Source organism: Ornithorhynchus anatinus, chromosome 1 (genome assembly GCF_004115215.2).
Source record: "Ornithorhynchus anatinus isolate Pmale09 chromosome 1, mOrnAna1.pri.v4, whole genome shotgun sequence".
NCBI lineage: Eukaryota > Metazoa > Chordata > Mammalia > Monotremata > Ornithorhynchidae > Ornithorhynchus > Ornithorhynchus anatinus.
The window spans coordinates 21,333,714-21,357,432 of record NC_041728.1 but is presented as its reverse complement, the minus strand read 5'-3'; the positions used below and the strand labels follow the sequence as shown (position 1 = coordinate 21,357,432).

At 42.4% G+C, this 23,719-nt stretch overlaps 1 protein-coding gene and 2 long non-coding RNA genes across 3 annotated transcripts in view; 2 read left to right on the top strand and 1 right to left on the bottom strand.

Annotated features, from left to right (window-relative positions):
* Positions 1 to 21,184, top strand: part of FAM151B (family with sequence similarity 151 member B) — a 29,988-nt gene extending 8,804 nt beyond the window's left edge. The window contains exons 3-6 of the mRNA XM_007657293.3: positions 3,080 to 3,245; positions 7,823 to 8,040; positions 10,083 to 10,218; positions 20,814 to 21,184. Of these exons, the coding sequence (XP_007655483.2) occupies positions 3,080 to 3,245; positions 7,823 to 8,040; positions 10,083 to 10,218; positions 20,814 to 20,973 (680 nt within the window). The 3' untranslated portion in view covers positions 20,974 to 21,184. The remainder of the gene's footprint in view (positions 1 to 3,079; positions 3,246 to 7,822; positions 8,041 to 10,082; positions 10,219 to 20,813) is intronic.
* LOC114810045 lies at positions 3,080 to 20,320 on the bottom strand. The gene is made up of 3 exons (XR_003757779.1): positions 20,193 to 20,320; positions 13,336 to 13,389; positions 3,080 to 3,160 (listed from the first exon to the last, which is right to left on the bottom strand). It is a non-coding gene; the product is annotated as an uncharacterized LOC114810045 (long non-coding RNA).
* A 103-nt stretch (positions 21,185 to 21,287) lies between the features above and the next one.
* Positions 21,288 to 23,543, top strand: LOC114810073. Its single transcript, XR_003757803.2, has 2 exons — positions 21,288 to 21,386; positions 22,141 to 23,543. It is a non-coding gene; the product is annotated as an uncharacterized LOC114810073 (long non-coding RNA).
* The last annotated feature ends 176 nt before the right edge of the window (positions 23,544 to 23,719 follow it).

Below are 23,719 nucleotides of genomic sequence, written 5' to 3'. Positions count from 1 at the left end.
TCTGATCCCGAAAAATGTATGAGATCATTTGAAATCAAGGCCTTTGTGATCTTTTATTAACAGATCTTATTGGACATATATTTTAAACCATAACTAAATTCATGTATTAGCCTTAACTCTTTGCATTAGACTGCAGGGTTTTTTTAAATCTTCGCTAATGTCATTGCCTTAGATTCAGCAGTGAAACTGGATGGGGAGTAGCTGTCGGGCTTTTTGGTTCAGTGGAGCAAGGATAGTAGGAAGGTGTTCGGAACTAACTTTCCCCTTCCACTCTCCACGCATGCCTCACCTGGCCTCCCTCTTCCGGAAGCCCATCCTTCTGTTGTCAGTCCTGTCGTCCCCCACATTCATCAACCAGTCTCTCCCCTTCTGCCCTGGGTTTACACCTTCCTTCAGGCCTTGGATAAAGAGCCTCAGGTTCTGGCTTTACATCCCCTCCCTGCCACTTCAGTACACCTCAAACGTCGATCCACGGTAATAGCAGCCGTAGCTGGAGCAGCCAGAGCCAGTGCTCTGCACACAGTAAGCACTCAATAAATACGATTGAATGAATGAAAGCTGTTCTCAGTGTCTTCAGAGCCATCAGCCCTGGGAATTGCTCCCGACCACTTTTCCAGGGAGCAAGCTTTGGGGGACAGAAACCATTCCCTCCCTTCCCCCCAGTCCCTTATTGTCATTCTGGGGATAAATTAGTGCATAAACCCTTTTTCATACTAGACCCGACCTTGATTTTTAGAAGTGAAATCAGTGTTTATACAAGGTGAACTGCATTGCATTGTAAAAATTAAAAAAAAGAAAAGACCAAAGTATTTGAGTGCTTAATAACTCAGGGGATAATGGGCAGTGTTACTTGTAAGCTGTTTTGGGTACGCGGTGATGTGCACCAGAAGCCGAGGGCTGGCGATACTGGCCCCCCCCCGCCTCTTACGGTCACAGCTCTGTTTGCCCCTGCCGTTTGCCCCCAAATCCTCTCTGCTGCTGCGGCTGCACCTTCCTCCTCCCCCCGACAACTCTGTCACCCTCAGCTTTTGGGGCCCAGAGTTCCGACGCCAGCTGGGTTGGATCTGGGAAGTAGCCTGGCAGTGCCACTGGTCATGGAGAGACCATCTGGAATTTGTTCAGCTGCTGCCAAGTAACGCACAGAGAATCTTTTAAGCCCCTCAGCCCACACACCGAAAAAATTCTGGAGAAACATCCCCTTTTTCAATTCCACAAACTGGAGTCTGGTCTAGCAGGGCAGCCTAATTTGTCTGAAGGGTTGCCATTTGGACCGACAGGCAAGACAGCCACTGTACAGTTTACTTCCTCCCCTTACTTCCTGACTGACCCCCACAGAAGTTGTTGCCGAATTGTACTTTCCAACCACTTAGTACAGTGCTCTGCACACAATAAGCACTCAACAAATTCATTCAATCATTAAATAGTATTTATTAAGCGCATACTGTGTGCAGAGCACTCTACTAAGTGCTTGGAATGTACAATTGGGCAACAGAGACAATCCCTGCCCAATGACGGGCTCACAGTCTAAACGGGGGAGACAAACGGCAAAACAAAACAGACAAAACAAAAACAAAACAACATCATCAAGATAAATAGAATCAAGGGGTTGTACACCTCATTAACAAAATAAATAGGGTAATAAATAATATATACAAATGAGCACAATGCTGAAGGGAGGGGAAGGGGGAAGGGCAGACGATCGGGGGGCGGAGAGGAGGGGAATATGATTGAACGAATGAATAAGTGTGATTGACCGTTGATGTGTAGATTGAAGTTTTGCCACTTTAACACCAGTCCCCTTGAATTCTGTTAACTACTCCAAGTCTACTAAGTTCACCACCAGGACTGGGCAGCACGAATAGGGAGTTGCAGATCTTGGGGTGTTCACTGAGTCCCCAGAAAAGCATCAGGATTGCAGTAGGGGCCTCCTCAGCCTCCTCACTGTGCGCATTCCTCTGTGTGGCTGGCTTTTTGTGGAACTTTAGTATAAATGAGTATATTCCCTGAAAATTTAATTCAAAAAAAAATTCCTCACCAGACACAGACACATTAATAGGCGTTCAGGGCTGATGGGACCTCAGGAAGACAAGTTACTTCTCATCCCACTAGGAAGGAATGAACCTAAAGAGTCTCACAAATCCAAATGATTTGGATATGAGTGTGAGCTCCGTGTGGGACAGGGACTGTCCCACACCCGATTTGCCTGTATATTCACCCCAGTGCTTAGTACAGTGCTGGCACCTAGTAAGTGCTTACCAAATACCATAATTATTATTAAATGATCTCTCCTTGCTGCCTCGGGAGCAGCCTGCGACTCTGTTTCCCTACTCTGGCCCCTCGGCTGTTACCCCGAGGAGGAAAAGGCAGAGCAGCCGTGTGCTGCCTTCCGCCTCTGAAGGTAGGTGACCCCTGGGCCTGGGGCACAGATCTGCAATGCACTGTGACCCTTCCTCCTATTGAAGCTCCCTGAAGAGCCTATCTTTCCTCCCTGCCCCAACCATCTCTGGGCCCAAGTGCCCACTGCCTAAACCAAACTGTCTTCTTTGGGAAGAGAAGTAGCAGACAAATCCTGGCCCAAAAGCTCTTAAATAGTAATAATAAGTAATAATAATAATGGGAGACTAATTTGGAAGAGTGTCTTAAAGAGACCATGCTCTCCCTTGCCAGGGCCATTTCTGCTCACCTCGGCACCTTGAATAGCTGCCCCTTGTCTTGCCTCCTCATCTCCCTTGTTGGCCCTTCTTTACGACTCCCTGCTGTTTTCCAGTTCTGTGTCTCTCAGTGCGGGGAGGGGGCACCGGAGGCTTCGGTTGGGTTTGGAGAGTTGTGGTGAGGGATAGATGTTGATGGTTGAAATTTATATAGAGACAATTTGGGTTGTGTGATGGCTTGAGACATTTAATTGTCGATGATTGACCCGTGTTCAGTTTTTGAGAGTTTGTAGATGGTCCTTCCATTTCTGTAAGAGGTGGATTTCCTGGCCTTCCCTCCCCTCACCGGGTGGTACTTGATCTCCTTTGAGCGCCCATCGAGGAGAAACCATGTTCAGCACTAATTTTTTTATTCTATATGTGAACAGGTCCGGCTCACATGATAGAGGCAGATGTTCTTCTTCCGAATGAAGAATCCGAGCACGGACAGCCAATCATGGCTCATCCTCCTGAAACCAATAGTGATAATACTCTTCAGGACTGGCTCGATGAGATTTTGGAAACCGATAAAGGCATCAAGCTTGACTTTAAAAGGTATTGTTGGAAAATGTCATTAACATTTGCTATTCCTGATAGGACAGGGGTACTCTTATGGAACTCTTTAAGTCATCAAGGAACATCAAACCCTCCACACTTTCTCTCTTGGAAATATGGGGCTGAAGACAGAAGGTGGTTGCTTAAGATGGGCCCCGGAGAGGGATTCAGGGCTTGGGAGAGGCTTTCTGCTTGCCACTGCTCCTTCCGGGGAGGAAAACTAGGATAAATTTGCAAGTGACAAGATCACAGAGACCAGGTCTATCTTGCTCTGTAGCACAGTCATTTTCATGGGATTGCCAAGGAAGCAGCCAGGCCTAGTGAATAGAACGTGGATCATTAGGACCTGGGTTCTAATCCTGACTCTGCAGCTTGTCTGTCTTGTGACCTTGGGCAAGTCATCTAAACATCTTCGAACCTCAGTTACCTCATCTGTAAAATGGGAATTAAGTCTGCAAGCCCCGTTTGGAACCTTGACTGCATCCAACCTGATTATCTTGTATCTATCCCAGTGTTTAGTACAGGGCCTGGCACGTAGTAAGCACTTAACAAATACCGTAAAAAATATAAAAAGGTTGTGAACCTTACTACTTTTTGATAGTACTTTTGCTGTGAATTCTGGGGACAAAGTTAATGGCCTTGAAAGGAAAGGGTGACCCATTCTGCCAAATTTTTGATTATCTAGAATAATTTGATTAGCACTAGGTTGGGATACAAATTGAAACTCTCCATCGCTATGAATAGATTCTGTAGATGTACATATGGGCACTTAAATACTAGCTGATGACAAATCTGTTGGCATCAAGGCCTTTCAGAATATATAGGATGCTCTTGTATGAGATGTTTTATGTATAAAAATCCAAAGCAGAGGGAGAACGAGCTATGGTTCTGAACAGAGGATGAGCCAGGAATAGACTCCATCTTTGCTGAATACTCACTGTGCAAGTTTTGTAACAAATTTTCCCCATCTTTAAAATGTGGATAGCATGTGTTGGCATTTTTCAGAGCATTAGTTTAAAAGTAAACACATACAAAATGATGGCGCTCTTGTCATGGAGATACAGTCATTATTATCTCTCTTGTTATCTGATTCTGCTTCCCCACAAGTGCGATGCCTTAAGAAGGGACACCCATGTGGAGCTAAGTCACGGGGCTAAGTGCACACAGCCCGAGGAGGTTATGGACATCCTTGTGTGCATGGCCTAGAGAACTTATAGTCCCATTTGGGGATGTGCCACAGGGCAGGCTGGACATTTGCCACTTTGACTGTTTCTTCTCTTCTGCCCCTTTTTTATCCTGTGACATCCACTCGCTGCAGTTTAAAGAGTCTCACTAGGGTGGGCAGAGTGGGTCATGAAGGGAAGGATAATCCGCTTGAAGCAGGTATATACTACTTCAAATAGAAAACAATTTCTACATGTGTCACCCAAGGAGGCATTGTTGGGCCGGGTAAGTCTCACTCGGGTATAGGGTTCATTTTTAGTAATCGTAAAAATGTTATAGAATTAATTCTACTGCAACAACAGCAACCATTCCTCCTTTTACTATTGATGTCTAAAATCCATTTTAACCAGCTTTCACCATTTAACCCATTCTTAAGGAAATTCAATTTGTAGTTATAAAATCATTTTTAATATTTTACTCCTCATGAGCATAAAAATGAAATGAGAATTGTTAGAACGTGAGTGTTTTCTGATGGTATGATAATTTCCTACAAAAAGATTGGGAGAGAAGGTATTTTTAATAGACTTTTTTGGTTCAGGTTTACTCTTAGAGAATATCTGAAGCTGCTTATAGCTAGTCTGTCACGGTTATGGTGACAACTCAAACAACACTATTATTAAGCTAATTTACATACAGTTTAACACAATGGAGTAGTCAAAAGAATGAGTAATGCCCATATTCTATTTGAAAAAGAATATTGTGAAAAAGGCAGGGAGGATTTATTCAGAACATAAAAATAAAGGATTGCGAGAGGAAATTTAAAAATAATTAAGTTGGAAATTTAATTTCAGTATAATTAGTTGGAGAAAGAATTCAATTTTCCAAAAACATTTGTTATCATTCCCGAGTCAATTCTAATCAAATGTTTGCTAAAAATAATAGACTTTACTATTTAGTACCTTTCATTGGCTGGAATGTTTCAATATTGGGCACAGCTGGTTTCTGCAGAGATATGGAGAGGGATTTGAGGCCTTGTGGACTGTAAGCCCCACGCTAGGCTGTAAACTCATTATGGGAAGGGAATGGATCTGCTGTGCCTCAGTTTCTTCACCAGTAAAATGGGGATTAAATACCTGCTGTCTCTTCCTCTTAGACCATGAGGCCCATGTGGGACAAGGACTGTGTCTGATCTGATTGTGTTGTTTCTAAATCCAGTATTTAGTACAGTTTATTGCACACAGAAATGCTTAAAAAATACATTTCTTCTTTCATGTCCTGCTTAATAGAACTTTGTTGTTGTGAGCATTGCTTCAATTTTGAGGAGCTGACCACATTCTAGGACCTCATTGTTGGTAATCTAGACCTGTCATTTGATGGAGAGAATGACTCGTAGATGGTTCAATGGAAGCTTCTCCAGGAGCTGGGTGGGTTTTGTCTAGTAGATCTAGGTTACAGATTTTCAACGTGGAATGGAGTTGGATGCCCTTGTTTCACCTTTGCCAAAAGCCACTGGCATCCATAATCTTTTCCTGTTCCCCTAAAAGCCCCATATTAAGAGTGTCTCCCAAACTCACGATGAAAAATTAGCCCCCCACGCACACACACAAATCCACGTACACATACTTGTGTGTAACAGGTTGTTGGTCGCATCCATGTAATAGTCTTGAGAGTTAATGATTTGTTTAATTGTTGAAAAAGTCCCCAGCTTAGTTATGTAGAATGGACACTAATTTATACAATGTTAAACATGGTTTGGTAATAGGACTCAGTGCTTTACAGCTTACATTTGCTAAAGCGTTATTAAAATCCACATAAAGTTAAAAAAAAAATTACCCCTCTGGGATAAACAGTGGAAATAACCATCTGCAATCTGAGGGCAAGATGGAGTGTGACCAGAGAGCACTGGACACCCAACGGCTAAACATGCCTGTTGCTGCCTGAGAAAGGATTTGCATTCTGAGCTGATTGAATTTTGGGATCAACATGATCGTTTAAGTTAAAACAGCCCCAAATTAGGGTTTCAAAATGATCAAAGAGCACAGAGAACTGCCATAGTGCTGTCACATTGTTACACCTGTCAGTCCTGGATTTTTTTTTTAAAAAAAGAAACGTTCTGTTTGCCTTTTGTTAATTGTCATAGCAGATGTGTATGTATTTTAAAATCACAATCAGTAGTTAGGAGAAATGATGTCCATTATGAGTTTATACAGGTTTGAGTCACCCGGCCACACTGCCTCGAAAAGGTGGTGTGGGCAGAACTGGCACTGTGCGTTGCCAATGAGCCCCTGCAGCAGAAATGGACACTAAAATAATAGTAATAATGATAATACTAGTGGTATTTGTAGAGCACTTACTGTGTTCCAGTTATGGTATTAAGCGCTGGGGTGAATACAAACAGATCGGGTTGGACACAGTCCCTGTCCCACATGGAGTTCACAGTCTTAGTCCCTATTTTTACAGATGAGGTAACTGAGGCCCAGAAAAGTGAAGTAACTTTCCCAAGGTTACAAAGCAGACAAGTGGTGAAGCCAGAAATTAGAACCCCGGTCCTTCTAACTTCCAGGCCTGTGCTCTATCCAGTAGGCCATGCTGCTTCTCACGTGGACCTTAGTGGTCAGGAAGAAGTAATCACTGTCCCAGATACCTAACTTATTCCAAGAGCCTGCCTTACGATGTTTATTGAGCTGCGACAAGCACTGTACAGCCTATTAAGGTAAATGAAAGATAAATAATTAAGATACGGTCCCTGTCCTGCAGTGGAATCACAGTCTAAGGAGGGGTAAGACTGACATGTAAATAAATAAATTACCAATAAATTACAAACAACAAGTACAGCAAGCTCAAGCTAAAACAATCCAAATTAAAACCATTAAAATTAGTAGCTAAAGCAGTTTTCAGAGAGGGTGGCCTTCATGCTCCTCACCTCTTCAGGCCACAGCCCTTGGTTACGAATGGTGGACTCCATCCTAGTCAGGCAATCAGCCGATCATGAAGTCACTCAACTTCTTTGCACCTCAGTTTCCTCAACTGTAAAATGGAGGGTCGATACCTTTTCTCCCTCCTACTTAGACTGTGCGCTTCTGTGGGACAGGGACTATGTCTGACTGATTAACTTGTATCTACCCCAGTACCTAGAACAGAGTGTGACACATAGTATGCACTTAGCAAATACCATAAAAAAGGCTAGTCTCTAGAGAGAGAAAACATGTCTTTTTACTCCTACATGGTATGTTGAAAAGATAGCAACATGTCTTGAAACGTTGATCCTTAGAGCAATTGGATAATATTTAGGAATGACTATGCTTCTCTAGTGAAGTGGAGATACGTATGAACGGAATTTAATGTTTTTACATTATCATAGTTTACTTTCAGCATCATAAATCCATCTTGGTGACAATAGAATGTATTTTTAGTTTGGCAGCAGTGAAGGCATCAATGAGACTTCTAGAAAATGTTAAGGCATATCTAAAGCGTCCTGTGTGGATTAATGCTGACATCCTTCCTGGCCCAAATGGAAATAACAGACCAGTGGATGCAAGACAATTTCTTGACACTGTGACATCCTTTCTCCCAGATGTGACATTATCTCTGGGCTGGACAACAGGATGGCATTCTGAGAAATTCAATGAAGGTAATACATTCATACAGCATAAACATTTGCATGTTGGTCAGTTTAAAATAGTCTCCAAATTCGCCAAGCCTAAAACGCATATGCTCAAATGAAAAGTGACGCATCAGTTTTAATTCTTTAAGATTTCTAGTCAATGGTATTAACAACTTGTATTTTGTTGTCATTCATTGTATGTTAGAAGTTGCGTGTTATTAACAATTTGTACTATGATGTCATTCATTGTTTTATAGAAGTTGCTTCAAGTAGTTTATAGACATTGGTTTACCAATCCGCCCACATAGATTAGTTTTTTATTTTACCCCATTTCAAAACCAGTGAAACGGAGACATTTTGTGGCCCATTTGAACTGCCCTGAACCTAGGGAACAAGTCAAGTATAGAACTAAAATTGGAAGCTAGATTTTTCTTGTAGGATATGTAAACATACTGTTCACTGTATAGTGAATTAATTCCTGTTCAAAGACTTTTTATATAATGAGGGACCCGAGGGAAGATAATCCAGACTGAAAGTTTCCCAGTGTCCAAATTGTTCCCTTAATAACTCCGGAATGCTTTTTTCAAATTCCATACCTCTAGAGACCCTCTAAGGAAGAAACATCTGATTGACCTAAATTGGTGAACTAAAACCACATCTCTGGAATCATAGCAAATTTGAATAGTATACAACCGCTTTACATTAAAGAGTTACAGAAATTATCTGACGCAGTCAAATTACCCTTAGTGTTCCTTACTCAGGCAAACGAGCAAGTAAAGCGAGCACTACAGTGGTTTCCTCAAGGAGTTTTTGAAGTGCCCGGTGGACTGTGAGGAACTGTTGGTTACAAAGCATGACAGTATACCCATTTCACATATATTTACTATGTGTTTTGCATGAAATGCTATTAAGGAATTAGGGAACATTCTTCTAACATGTGTCTACCTGGATAGAACACACTAAGATGTTGGAAGAAATGGCTGTGGGCATTCAGATGGGGCTGGGCAAGGCACATGTAAAGACCCATGGACTCCAGCGCAAATTTTCTTTAATGTAGGATTTGTTGGAAACGTTACTCTCTATTATCCAAAAATGAGTGGAACTCATCTTAAGCCATTAGGAATCATGCAGTATATTGTTTAGATTGTGAGTCCCTTATGGGACGAGGACTGTCTGACTTGTTTATTTGTATCTACCCTGGTGCCTCCCACAGTGCGCAAGCACAGAGTTAGCACTTGATAAATGCCATCATCATAATCAATAAGCACTTAATAAACTCCATTATCATAATTATTACTGCTGTAGTGTATATAATGGTATCCTAGCGACTTGTGAAGAGTTCCTTTTTATCATACATAAAACGAGCATAAGTATTAACCGTTATAGGTAATAAATTCAAATTACATTTCCATAGCTTTGTGTATCATCGTCTAATTTTCACTTGTCTTATAAGGGGAAGGCAATATATAAGCCAGGTTGGGTGTGGGGGGTGATTATTGGCCCTAAATTCAGAAGGCTTTGTTCTCTGATGACCAAGAATCCCTACCTAAAATTCAAAATGAGTATTTTTGAAGTTACGGAGTCAAAGGCCTGGCAGGGAGCGCGTCAGACCAGCTAGTCTGCCTCCCTTTCCTCCAGGCAGAACTGAGCCTAAACCATTAGTGGCATGTGGGTTTTTGCCCAACAGCCCTCAAGGGACCTGAAACGCTGATGCAACTCCCCAAGTGTCCAACTGAGGAGTCTTGAGCTCCATATCTGTTTTTGCTCATTCCCTCAGAGGTTGATAAAAGCTTATTAACATATTTATTTTTCTGTTTACTTTAAACTGTTGGAGACTTTGATATTGGCCCTTTCGATGCCTTGAGAAATAATGCTGTTCACACTTTCATTTTACATACTGTTTCTCAATGTAAAAACATCACACCATCCTCTTCTCCAAGTGGAGGTTTTGGGCAGGATGAAGGTCTTAAGAGAGTTATCAAATGATCACTTATATTCCATTTCTTTCCCTCACCCCTCAGGTATCACGTTAAATAAAATATTGAAAACTCTTTTTCTTTTGGCTTTAGGCTACAGTTGGACAATGGTGAAAAAGATGGAGTCTATCTGTAGTGAATTAAATCAGCCTGTAACATTCCCTGTCAGAGCAGCTCTGGTCCGACAATCCCATTCTGAGTTGCTTTGGTTATTACAGCAGTCAAACAGGTAAGGAAGGGATTAGCAAAACCGAAATTATGGTTATAAATGAACTGGGATGAACAAAATAGCTGCTGTACAAATTGCACTCCTGCAAAGGAATTTAAAAAAAGTCTGCCTGGCTCTTTCGTTTTACTAGTGATTACTGTCGTATGGTATGATGACAATTTTTGTTTGATTTTCAAATTACTATGCAGTGTTCCAAGGCCATAGTAAAAGGCTCTGTGGTTGTAAAGTACTCAGAGAAGCAAGAAGTTTTCCAGTCAATATGGGCACCTAAAAACAGAATCCGGGCAAGAAGGATGAGGGCAGAGTATCCTGTTATACCAGGTTTTGTTTTGTTTTGGTTTTTAATAGTACTAATAATAATTAAATAATTCTGGTATTTGTTAAATGCTTACTCTGTGCAAGGCACTGTACTAATAGTGTATGTTAAGTGCTTACTTTGTGCCAGGCACTGTACTAAGCACTGGGGTCAATAGGGGTAGGTACTTGTAGATATTTATTTGGCACCCTCGTTAAGTCGTTAAACTCCTTTAGGGGATCTGCCCTATTTCCTTTTAGTTCCCACAGTACCTAGTTTTGAGCTCCGCAGAGGGTGGGCACTCAGAGACTGTCGTTATTGATTGATCGATCGGCTGATTCACTGACTTAAACCTCTCCAGAAGCTGGGAAGAGATTTCCAGGAGCATCATGGACACAGTGCCCACCTCTTTTGCAAAGCCCTTTCAGAGGAGTTTTGAAGATGGGTGAAAGCTGTGATCTGGTGTATTTGAAGTGGAAGAGAGTTCCAGACAGGAGGAACTGTATGAGCAAAGGGTCAGGGATAAGAGAGATGAGAATGAGTCACAGTAAATAAGTTACCTTGAGAGGAACAAAGAATGCAAACAGAAGTGTAGTGGGAGAAGAGAACAGATAAATAAAAGGGAGAGAGTTGATTTTTTTTTTAATGGTATTTAAGTCTTTACTATGAGCCAGGCATTGTACTAAAAGCTGGGGTAGATAAAAGCTGATCAGGATGGACACAGTCCATGTCCCACATGGGGCTCACAGTCATAATTCCCATTTTACAGAAGAGGTAACGGAGGCACAGAGAAGTGAAGTGACTTGCCCAACGTTACTCATCAGACAAATGGTGGAGCCAGGATTACAACCCAGGATCCTTCTGACTCCTGGACCCTGGCTTTATTCACGAGACCACGCTGCTTCTTAGGGTTGCTCTAAAGCTATTGGTACAGAGTTTCTGCTTCATGTAGAGAGGAATGAGTAGCCATTGAAAGTTTCTGAGGGTGTCGGGAGACGTGAGGAGAATGATACCATCAGGAAATGTAGCAGCTGAAAAGATCAGGACTCTACAGTTTTGGAAAGTGAAAGTCGAGAGGAGCAGTGATTGAAGTTTCTAAAATTATGACAGGTGTGGATGCAGAAAGCAAACATAGAAAATAGTTTCCACTGGAATTTGTGCTGGAAGAAACTCTTCCTGGGTTCAAGAAGGATGTGGGTAAATTTTCAGTCAATAAATGGTATTTATTCATTCGATCAATCAATCAACCAGTGATATTAATTGAACGCTTACTATGTGTAGAGCACTATACTAAGCACTTGGGAGAGTACAGTACATCAGAGTTGGTAGACATGTTTCCTTCCCACAGTGAGCTTACAGTCTAGCGGGAGAGACATTAAATTAATAATTTACAGATGTGTGCATAAGTGCTGAGGGACTGAGGGAGGGATGAATACTAAATGCTCAAAAAGTATGGTTCCAAGTACATAGATGATGCAGAAGGGAGAGGAAGTTGGGGAAAGGAAGAGAGGGTCCAGGAAATTTATTGTGCGCATACCGTATGTTGGGTACTGTACTCAGCACTTGGGGGGAGTACAGTACAACAGAGTTTGTAGATGCGTTATCTGTCTACAAGGCGTTTACAGTCTAGAGGGAAGAGCTTACAGTCTAGAGGGACTTTAAGGCCATGATACATTATTAGGGGAAATATTAAGGACGCTAAAAGGCTCTAGATACGATTGATAAATACATGACGATGGATTTCAAGGTGGGCAACCATTTCAATGTTAATCCGGTGACTTTTTGGTTCCACTGTCAGAAACAACTAGATGGCCCAGTGGTCTGTTATTTAGCTATCCTCAAAGCCCTCTGAAAATCTCACCTTCTCCCGGAAGCCTTTCCTGAATCAACTCGTAACTCCCCGGTTGCATCTATACACTCAGATATTGCTTTCCTAGTCTCAGATCTTATGTCTGTGTACAGATATTTAATGTGTATATTTATTTTTATATCTAGTCAGCTATTTCATCCCATTTTAGGTGTTCTGTTTCCTGTTTTTTTATCTTTGATCTTCCTCCTGCTCCCACTATTGTAGATCATTTTTGTCTATCAACCATCCCATTGGATTTCTAGATCCTGGGGGGAAGTGAGCCTGTGCCTTGCTTCTGTTGTAATAATGTTGGTATTTGTTAAGCACTTACTATGTGCAGAGCACTGTTCTAAGCGCTGGGGTAGACAGAGGGGAATCAGGTTGTCCCACGTGGGGCTCACAGTCTTAATCCCCATTTTACAGATGAGGTAACTGAGACACAGAGAAGTGAAGTGACTTGCCCACAGTCACACAGCTGACAAGTGGCAGAGCTGGGATTTGAACCCATGACCTCTGACTCCAAAGCCCGGGCTCTTTCCACTGAGCCACGCTGCTTCTCTTGAATATAATACTTCGCATTCAGTAGGCATTCAAAAAATACCATCGATGGATTGACTAGTTATTGTATTCTCAAAGCTCCTTTGTTTGAATCTTTCAGGTAACCAAATCAGGCTATGTTAAACAGAATCTTTGATTTATTCCAAATCCATGAAATTTCATACTGTAAATAGACTAGCATGAAGTTATTTAAGATAAACAATGGCAAAAAGGCATGGCGTTATTGTGTCTGAAATTCGGTGGAAAAATAGACTCGGCTGCCTCAGGCAGAGTGGGGAAGGGAGGCAGAATGTGCAAAATCCCAGCTATCCAACTGATTATACTGAATTGGACTTGGAGTGCAATTTTTGCTCTTGGGGTAGGTTTCACCTGTATTCAGTTTCAACTCTGTGAATTACAATCTTTCCATGCTTACCTTCGGATAGAAAATCATGTATCCATTTACACGTGGGCAAGTTCAGTTGTTTTGCTAGAGAAATATTATATGAGAAAAATGAGAATATGTTTATGACTTTCCAAGAAATCATTTTCCCATTTCTAACCTACCTACAAATGTGGTAAACTTCCATTATATGTTTCAGGGAACATAATCCCTCCCCACTGGAGGGCATTCCTGCCTCCTGGTCTGTCAACCGGGTACTTCTCCTAAAGTAATAATAATTATGGTGCTTGTTAGGCACTTACTCTGTGGCAAACACTCTTCTAAGCCCTGGGATAGATACAAGTTGATCAGTTTGGACACAGTCCCTGTCCCGCATGGGGCTCACACTCTTAATCCCCATTATACAGTGAGGTACATGAGGCCCAGAGAAGTGAAGTGACTTATCCAAGGTCACACAGCAGACATTTGGTGAAGCCGGGATTAGAACCCACATCCTTCTGACTCCCAGGCCCGTGCTCTATCCACTGAGCCACACTGCTTCTCCAGCACTATTCCCCGAAGTTGGCACCCTCACAAATGGCAGTGGCTCAGGCTGCTACACTTCTCTTATCACTTCTCATGTCCCTGGCTCTTAGAGAGAGGGTATGGGCAGGAGAGAGTTATGGGCATCGTCCAACGTGGAGACATAGGCAATTGGAGCTCCAACATGTGAGTTTTGGGCACCTGGGAACCTTTTGCTAACCCTCCCCACTTCTCCCTGTGCCCAAAAGTGGCACATGGGCAGGGGAAAGGCCTGGAAGCATTATCAGGTCTGGGAGACACTGCTGTGCTCTGAGCCGACTGATACCCGCCCACTGGGGGAGGTGACATCACAACAGGTGATGTTGACTGTAAGCTCACTCGGGCAGGGAACACGTCTACCAACTCCTACCAACTCTGTTACGTTGTACTCACCCAAGAGCTTAGTACAGTAAGCACTCAATAAATAGGAATGAATGATCGATTGTTTGGCTTCTAAATGGGCAGCTCTCCCCTGGTTTTCGATGTGTTACAGGCCTCTATTTTAGTAACCCTGATTTTCCCCTTGGTGTGGTTTCAATTGGTTGGGACATTTTGGTTCCCAAGTTCCCCAGACAGCAGAGGGGTAATGGGGCCGGGCTAAGGGAGCAAAGCTGAATGCAGTCTGTCAGCGGAAGAAGCAGGTGGCTCCTAGGGTGGGCTCGGAGTTGGTGTCGTTGTCGGTGACTTCAAAAAACGAGAGCCCAACCTGACCAATGGAATTGTCGAAGTTGTGATTTTGACACCAGAGCCTGGTCCGGCCCTGTTCAGTCTTGGGCCACTTGGTGAAATAGCGTTTAGATGGCGATTTGTCTTTCTTATTTTAAGCAAGCCTATTAAATGCACTTCATTTAATTTCATGTTGACACAGAGACCGTGCCTTTGATGATTATGAATATTTTTGTAAAATTGCTGGGTTTTACACGCTGGTTTTAGATGACTTTTGGATACTGTAAATTGCTGTTTCCATGGCAGCAAACATGAAAGCCTAGAACTATAGAGAATTAACTCATCCACTTAACCTTACTAAGAGGAGCCCATGTGCAAAGACCACCATGCTTATTTTGGAAAGTTTTCAGGTTTGGTGTTTGAGTTGTATTTCTAATTTAGTATTTTGAAAAAAATTGAAAATGAACACAAGTAAAATAATGTCTACATACATAAATAGATATATATATATATGATTACCTATCAGGCTGGTATTGATAGAGTGATGAGTATCAATGCTTTTCTCATATTAAAAAAAAGTCTCAGAGCTGTTGTTGTCTGTATGGGTGTGAGCTTGGCAATAAAGCCCTCCCACCCATTGATCTTGCTTTGCCCTTTTCTGTAATTTCTTTTAATGTGTCTGTCTTCCACAGTAGATTGTAAACTCCTTGAGGGCAGGGATCACATCTACAACTCTGGACTGTAAGCTCCTTATGCCTACTAATTCTGTTGCGTTGTATTCTCCCAGGCTCTTAGTACAGTGCTCTGCACATAGTAAGCACTCAATAAATACCACTGATTGATCAAATGTTTGGGGATGGGGGAAGATAAAATTATTCAACAACTAGGACCCCCAGCTCCAATTAACCATTTGGCGATAGCAGGTCTTGCTGATTCTTTAAAGTTTTCTCCCTCCATTTATCTTCTCCTAGGGCCAAGCGTTTGCTCTTCTGCCGGTTACTGTTAACTGGCCAATCTGCCGGTTTTTCAGGTGGAAAATTCCTCATGCATGGGGCAAATATAATCTGTGGCACCAAGCCGGCAACAGCGGGGAGCTTCCTGTGCAGAGAAGGCTGAGTCTTTGAAGCCCCATCAAGTAGCCTCATTCTAGAGTGAACTCTGGAAAAGGGCACATTTCCTGAATGACAAGAGAAAATTTGGGCTTTTCTCACACCCAGCCATGAGCCTACCGTTCTCAGAGCCCAGGCAGCCTAGTGGAAGGGAAGCAGAGCCAAGCCCCCGGGATTCCCAGACTGCAGCTGTCAAGTGGGTGGGTAGGACTCTCAGAAGGGCACACACAGGAGATGGGAATAACCTAGCCACGCATCCCTGTCTGCTCGAGCCAAAACAAGCAACTTTCAGCCAAAACCTGAAATACCGAGTTTGCTAATCCTCTCTTGGTTCGAGTGACAAAGGAGCTGAACATAGTTGGACTATTTAAAAAAAAACATATTTAGGCTTCTTGTCCCATCCTTTCTCACCTTATCAAATAAAATTGCCCTCTCCCTGACCACCATCTTCAACAGCTCACTTTCCAGGAGTTCCTTCCTCACTGCTTTCAAGCATACCCATGTGCCCCTTTTTTTAAAAAAATGCCCTCCATTGACCCCATGGCACCCTCTGGTTATCGCCCCATCTCCCTCCTATGATTCCTCTCCAAACTCCTCAAGCAAACTCCTAAGCACTTATTTCCCACCTCGATGGCTGCACCAGCCTCATTCAATAGTATTTCATTCAGTAGTATTTATTGAGCGCTTACTATGTGCAGAGCACTGTACTAAGCGCTTGGAATGTACAAATCGGCAACAGAGACAGTCCCTGCCCTTTGATGGGCTTACAGCCTCCTCACTGATCTCCGTGCCTCCTGTCTCTCCCCCCTCCAGTCCATATTTCACTTTGCAGCCTGGGTCATTTTTCTGAAAAACTGTTCATTCCATATCCCCCACTCCTCAAAAACTTCCAATCGTTGCCCTGGGTCATTTTTCTGAAAAACTGTTCATTCCATATCCCCCACTCCTCAAAAACTTCCAATCGTTGCCCACCTCCACATAAAACAGAAATTCCTCATTGTGGGCTTTAGGGCACTCAGTCAGCTCTCCCTCTTCTGACTGTACTCATTTCCTACTTCAACCCTACCCACACACTCCACCCCTCTAACACCAAGCTACTCTCTGTACTTCGATCTCCTCTGTTCCGCCACCAAACCATTGTCAGTATCCTCCCTCGGGCCCGGAATTCACTTCCTTTTCATATCCGGCGTTCTACTGTTTGTCCTACCTTCAAAACTCTCCTAAAATCACATCTCCTCCAAGAAGCCTTCCCAGTTCTTTATTTCCCCTTTCCGCCCTCCCCTGGGTGTCGACTGTGCACTTGGCTGAGCCCCATAAGAATTTCGATACTCATCTCAGCCCCACAGCACATATGTAAATATCTTCATTCGCTCTTATTTCCCCTATCCCTAATTTAAAATATGTCTGTCTCCCCTGAGGACTGCAAGCTCCTTGTGGGCAGAGATCGCATCTACCAACTCTGTTATACTCTACTTTCTTAAGCATTTAGAACAGTGCTGTGCACATGGTAAGTGCTTAATAAGTACCATTGATGGGCTGATTGATAAGGATAAAATTCATGAAAAGAAAAGGTTTAGCAATAGTCACAGAGCACAGTGCACAGTCATCAGTGACATAAGTAATGACAAATCTTCAGTCATCAAATTTCTAGTCAGATGAAAAAGCTGAAGGCTAGAACTCAGTTAGGCTCAATAATGTTAATACCATATTTAGATATTTTAGTATGCCAGAACGTAGAATCTAACAGGACATTGTTCACTGAAAATTTTGCTAATCTGTGTGTCCTCGTCTAGAGACGGAAGTTCGGTTGTGGGGGGAGACGCGGGCACAAGTGCATTAAGAAAAAAGAATGGTATTTGTTAAGCCCTTACTATGTGCTAGACACTGTTCTAAGCGCTGGGGTAGATACAAGATAATTGGGTGGGCACAGTTCCTGTCCCACATAAGGCTCACAGTCTTAATCCGCTCGCAGTCTTAATCCCCGTGTTACAAATGAGGGAACTGAGACACAGAGAAGTGAAATAACTTGCCCATGGTCACACAGCAGACAAGTGGCAGAGATGGGATTAGAACCCAAGACCTGACTCCCAGCCCCATGCTCTATCTGCTAGGCCATGCTGCTTCTCATGCTGCATTAGTGAAAAGGAGTCTCTTCTTACCTTTACCCCTCTTTAACTCTGGCCTGGACAGTTAGGGGATTTGAGGCTACTTCTGACTCGGTGATCATTCAGTTCTTGACCTCCATTCAGAGCCTCGTCCCTGCCAGTTCACCTCCTAGCCTATTAATGGCCTGTTAGCCGTCCAATGGATCTTTTGATCCCATTATTCTGATATCAAAAAGGAAATACTAGGGCCTGGGAGTCTAATCCTGGCAATCTGCCACTTGTCTGCTGTGTGACCTTGGGCAAGTCACTTCATTTCTCTGGGCCTCAGTTAACTCATCTCTAAAATGGGGATTAATAATGTTGGTATTTGTTAAGCGCTCACTAAGTGCCGAGCACTGTTCTAAGGGCTGGGGTAGACACAGGGGAATCAGGATGTCCCACGTAGGGCTCACAGTCTTAATCCCCATTTTACAGATGAGGTAACTGAGGCACAGAGAAGTGAAGTGACTTGCCCACAGTCACACAGCTGACAAGTAGCAGAGCTGGGATTCGAACTCATGACCTCTGACTCCAAAGCCCGTGCTCTTTCCACTGTGAACCCCATGTGGGACAGGGACTATGTCCAACCCAATTTGCTTGTATCCACCCCAGTGCTGAATACAGTGCCTGGCACATAATAAACACTTAATAAATACCACAGTTATTATTATTATCCCATTGGAAAATTCTTGAACCTTCTAAAATTAGTTGGAGTTTAAATTGGACATGGATTTTTAAGATCAGAATTTTATTCTTAATGTTGAAAATCCTGAAATGGGATTGAATCTTGTTTTTAAAATTTTTAAATTACTCAGCCCTCTTTTAATCTAAATATTTTGATATGTATGTCTTCGTGTAGGGCCACTTAGTATAATACCTTGACAATTTTAGAGGGTTGTCATTTTAACATAAGACACCACAATGGGAAGTCTTAAAATGTAAATTCATCCTTCTGGGCTGTCAATTTCAGCCAGATTCTGAAATTTCCATCGTTATTATTATCAATTCTTAAAAAACCCTTCCAGAGAGGCCTCCAAGCTTACTTTCACCAGGAGTTCCTCTATAACATGTTCTAACAGTCTTTTGTCTTCCCTAAGAACAGGAATATGTCAGTCGAACCTTGTTTAGGCAGTTTTTTTTCATTTGAAAGTACATTTCATTGGAGACTCATCTATGATTTTACCGAACTTCTGGGAAATATTTTGAAGATCAGGCTATTTTAACAATTTCTCGGGAAGCCACTGTAACAATAGTGCTATTTAAGCAAAGAAGTACACATCAACTTTAAATAACACTGGGATACTGAACAACTTTTGAACCTCAAGCCTGAGTTAGGATTTGGGCTTTTTCTCTCCTCTTCACTAGGGGAGTGAGTGACCTAGTGGAGAGAGCACAGGATTGTAAGTCCCAGCAACTCCTCCAGTTGCCTGCTGTATGACCTCAGCAAGTCACATAACTTCTCTGTGCCTCAGTTTCCTGAGCTGTAAAATGGGGTAAAATGCCTGTTCTCCCTTCATCTTAACCCCACGTGGTCAAGGACTGTATCCAATCTGATTATCTTAAATCCACCCCGGGCCTTAGCATATAGTGAGTACTTAACGAATTCAATGAGGTTGATTATTTTTTATTATTAAGAAGCAGAAACGTATTTAAGAAAATATCATCACCTAGAGTTGCTGTATTAGAACTTTACCTCATGTAGGATTCAGATCACTGTAATTCAGAAATGGATATGCTTGTGCACATTAGAATAAAAACCATTCCTCATCTTCCCTTCCAAACTTTCCCATTACCGTTTACAATACTACTATCCTCTGTCTTTCAAGTCCACAATCTTGGCATTGTCCTTGACTCTTCTCTCTTTCAACCTGTATATTCAGTCAGTTCCTTCTTCACTGCATCTCCGGAATCCTCCCCTCCCTCTCCATCCAAACCACCACCATGCAGTTCCTTCTTCACGGCATCGCCCGACTCCTTCCCTTCCCCTGCATCCGAACCGCCACCCTGCTGGTCCAACCCCAGGAATATCCCGGCTCCATTATTGTATCAGCCTCTTCGCAGAACTCCCTGCCTCTAGCCTCTCCCTTCTCCAGATTCACTCTGGGGCCCCGACCATCTTTCTAAAACACTGCTTGGCAGCCAGCTCCCAACTCCTCCAAATCCTCCAATGGCATTCCCACATCAAGGAGAAACTTCTGACTGGGCAGTCAGTCAGCTCTTTCCCCCTGCTTAGCTCAATTCCCCTCCCGCTATATTGCTGTTCTCACCATTTGCTCCTCTCAAAACAGCCAACTCACAATAATTTGTTCTCCTTCCCGCACCACCCACCTCTTGGGCATACCCTTCTTTCTATCTGGATCTCTTTCCCCTGTCACGTTCAATCATCCACTGGGATTTATTGATGGCTTACTGTGTGCAGTGCTGGTTCCAGAGGAACAACTCTCCCAGGAGCTTGGGTTAGGTACCTCCTAGGGGATATGGATACAGGTTCCCCTGGTGACACAGAAGAAATTGGTCTTTATTCATTCATTCTTATTTATTAAGCGCTTACTGTGTGCTTGGGAAAGAACAGTACAACAATAAACAGTGGCAATCCCCGCCCACAGTGAGCTCACAATGCAGAGGGCATTATAACTTTAGGCTGTAGAACTAGACGTTTGTCCTGCAAGTTTTCTGCCTGCGATTTAAGCAAAAGGACGGATACGTAATAAAAATGTTTAGTGAACAATTACTGCAGTTACTGTAATATATTGCAGCCAAGACTGTGAGCCTGTTGTTGGGTATAGATTGTCTCTATCTGTTGCCAAAGTGTACATTCCAAGTGCTTAGCACAATGCTCTGCACACGGTAAGCGCTCAATAAATGCGATCGAATGAATAAATGCGATTGAATGAATTCTCTGTCTTAGTCTGTGGATTTTGATTGGTTGTAGATTTTAGACATAGTATTGTAATGATTTAAAAAATATTATTGAATCTGTTTTTATGTCTTTGCGATCTTTCATTTTGATATAGTCTGTGTTATTTTGCAGATACAGCCTGACTATTTGGACAGGAAAAGATGATAAATATTCCACTGAAGATCTACTCTACATCAGAAACCATTTTCAGAAGAACCAAGTTTTTTATGATATTTTGGAACCTCAATACCACGAATTCAAACAGGCCATAGGGCTCGAAGTCAAACCCTAAGTGGGAGAGATCCACAAACTAGTTCATAGTTAGGGTTTCATGTCTTGGACTTTTCTTCGAAAAGTGACTCGCCATGTCTGTTGTCATTTTAGTGTGGTTTCCATTTTGACTTCAGTTGTTCATTCCATTAGGTGAGGGGACTAATAATAATGATAATAATAATGATGGTATTTGTTAATCACTTATGTGCCAAGCACTGTTCTAAGAGCTGGGGTAGATACAACGTAATCAGGTTGTACCACATGAGGCTCATAGTCTTAATCCCCTTTTTACAGATGAGGGAACTGAGGCACAGAGAAGTTAGTGACTTGCCCAAGGTCACACAGCAGACAAGTGGCGGAACTGGGATTAGAACCCATGACTTCTGACTCCCAAGCCCGAGCTTTTTCCACTCTATAGCACCTGATCTCATGGTGAGTTAGGCTAAGAAAAGTCTTCTCCTCTATAAACTGTTTATCCTCCTGAGTTAGTACTCTTTAGTGTTTCTAATCAATAAGAGGCCAGCAGTATAATCTATTCTGAGACAATCTTGTGTACGAGAGGACCTGACCTACAAGTTGAAAAACCTGTGGGCTAATACTAAAGTCACAATCTTCCTCTCTTTACTTGGATTTAAGTAGATACCTCCGGTTTTGAGGTCTCTCGGCCTTATCCCAGGAGACTTATCATTGGTGATTATTCTTTGTTTTGCAGAATTTTGATTCAGGTGAGGTAAATCATTCTTTTAAAACATTTTTTATGAGAAGAGAATTTTCCAAGTGATATACTAAAAAGTTAATTTGCTTCAAATTGGTCAGCCCCTTTCTCCAGAAGAACAACTCTCCCAGGAGCACCGTATAATCAAGCTCAATATCACTATGTTTTCCCTAAACAATTAAAAATAGAAAGGACTTTGCACAGATTATAGCATTTTACGGACTATAAAAGCCAACACTAGTCACAACGCCATTAGGTAAAACTTAAAAATCTTACAGCCAAATATTTTCTTTCAAATACTGATGCAAAATCTTCATTGTATAAAGCTAATAATAATAATAGCTGTGGTATTTGTTAAGCACTTACTCTGTGCCGGGCACTGTACTAGACACTGGGGTGGATACAAGCAAAGAGGGTTGAATACGGTCTCTGTCCCACATGGGAATCACAGTCTTAATCCCCGTTTTACAGATCAGGTAACTGAGGCACAGAGAAGTGAAGTGACGTGATCAAGGGCAGAGAGCAAACAAGTGGCGGCACCAAGACTAGAACCCAGGTCCTCCTGACTCCCAGACCCGTGCTCTAACCAGTGGACCACACTGCTTCTCTAGCCGATTATCAAAGGTATAAAACCCCTACGTAGAAGTGAAATAATTTGATTATTTCCCCCAAAATGATATTTTAGAGAAGATTTAGCCCAAATCAACGGACTAAGGGAAGTGACACAGCAGCAGACCTCAAGGATACCTGGCAGCTCTCAAACAGCCGCACAGTAGCAGGAACTGATCACACCATGAGAACTTCAGCCTTTCCTATATCCCAGCTCCGGAGTCAAGCTGCCCAGGTGCTCAGTTAAGAAAGAGCTGCAACAAAATGCTCCTGTAAAAACATTCCACCTTACTTAATCATGTTACCTTGCATGTATATGTAGTGTAATGTAAAGACATCAAATAATACATGGTATGTGAGAGATTACCTTGCCTCAGGGCTGCTGAATGACTGAAGCCAGGCCTGGTGTTATACCCACTTTTGTGGCTTTTACTATTATGTGTACCTTAATTCAGGAGTAAATTCTATGGTGTTGGAAAGGAGAGTATCTGGTATACACTGGCACACAGTAAGCACTCAATAAATTTGATTGAATGAATATATCACTTCCCATACATTTGCACATATATCTTATCTACTTTCGTTTGAATAGGCCTGGGCTGTCAGAATGGGACTGATTGAAATCAGGATCTGGATAAAGGGGGTGTTCCAGGGAGGAAGAGGGGCATGAAGAAGTAGTACTTGAGAGAGGGGAAACTCCGGGGCGGGGGGGCGACGAGAGAGAGAGACCCTTCCTTCCTAAGGAGATGAGGACAGTGGGGGAGAAAAGAACCAAGGGAGTCCCAGAGTGGGATACTAGAAAAAAAGAGAACAGGGAGGAGGAGAGCTAGAGGAGGAGCAAAATTGAGCAATTCAAAATGTATTTGTCTCCACTCCTGCCCTCCTCTATAATGAAGGGGCAAGTGAGCAGTAAATTGTCTGAAAGGCATGAAACGAAAACTAGGAGAAGGAGACCCAGATAATCTGACTCTTAGTAATCTGAAATTGATGGTGGCTTTTAGTAGTCCTGCATTTTGTTCAGTTAGTTGTTCAGAGCCACAGAAAAAGATTTGAGAAACTGATGGTGAAGAGAGCATTATCTCCTTTGAAGACTTTTGCTAAAATAAAACTAAAGTGGGCTTACATCATTTTTAGGCACTCCTGCATATTCCATTTCCTTCTGCTAGTTGCTCATAACCAAGAAAGAGATTTGAGAGGATGATCATGAAAAGAGCACTATATCCTTCAGACTCTTGTTATAATAAAAATAAAGTATGCCTTCATTAGTCTCCTTGCTTCAGTGGTATGTTCTGATTGATATCTCTTGGAAAGCCAGAAACTGATTTATCAGCTCATAGTGTTCTCCTTCTTATGCTGATACTTCCATAGAGGTATCTAACATGGAACTCTTTCTCTATTGGCTTTATACATTTTCAGGATAATGAGCAGCAATTCTCTTAAT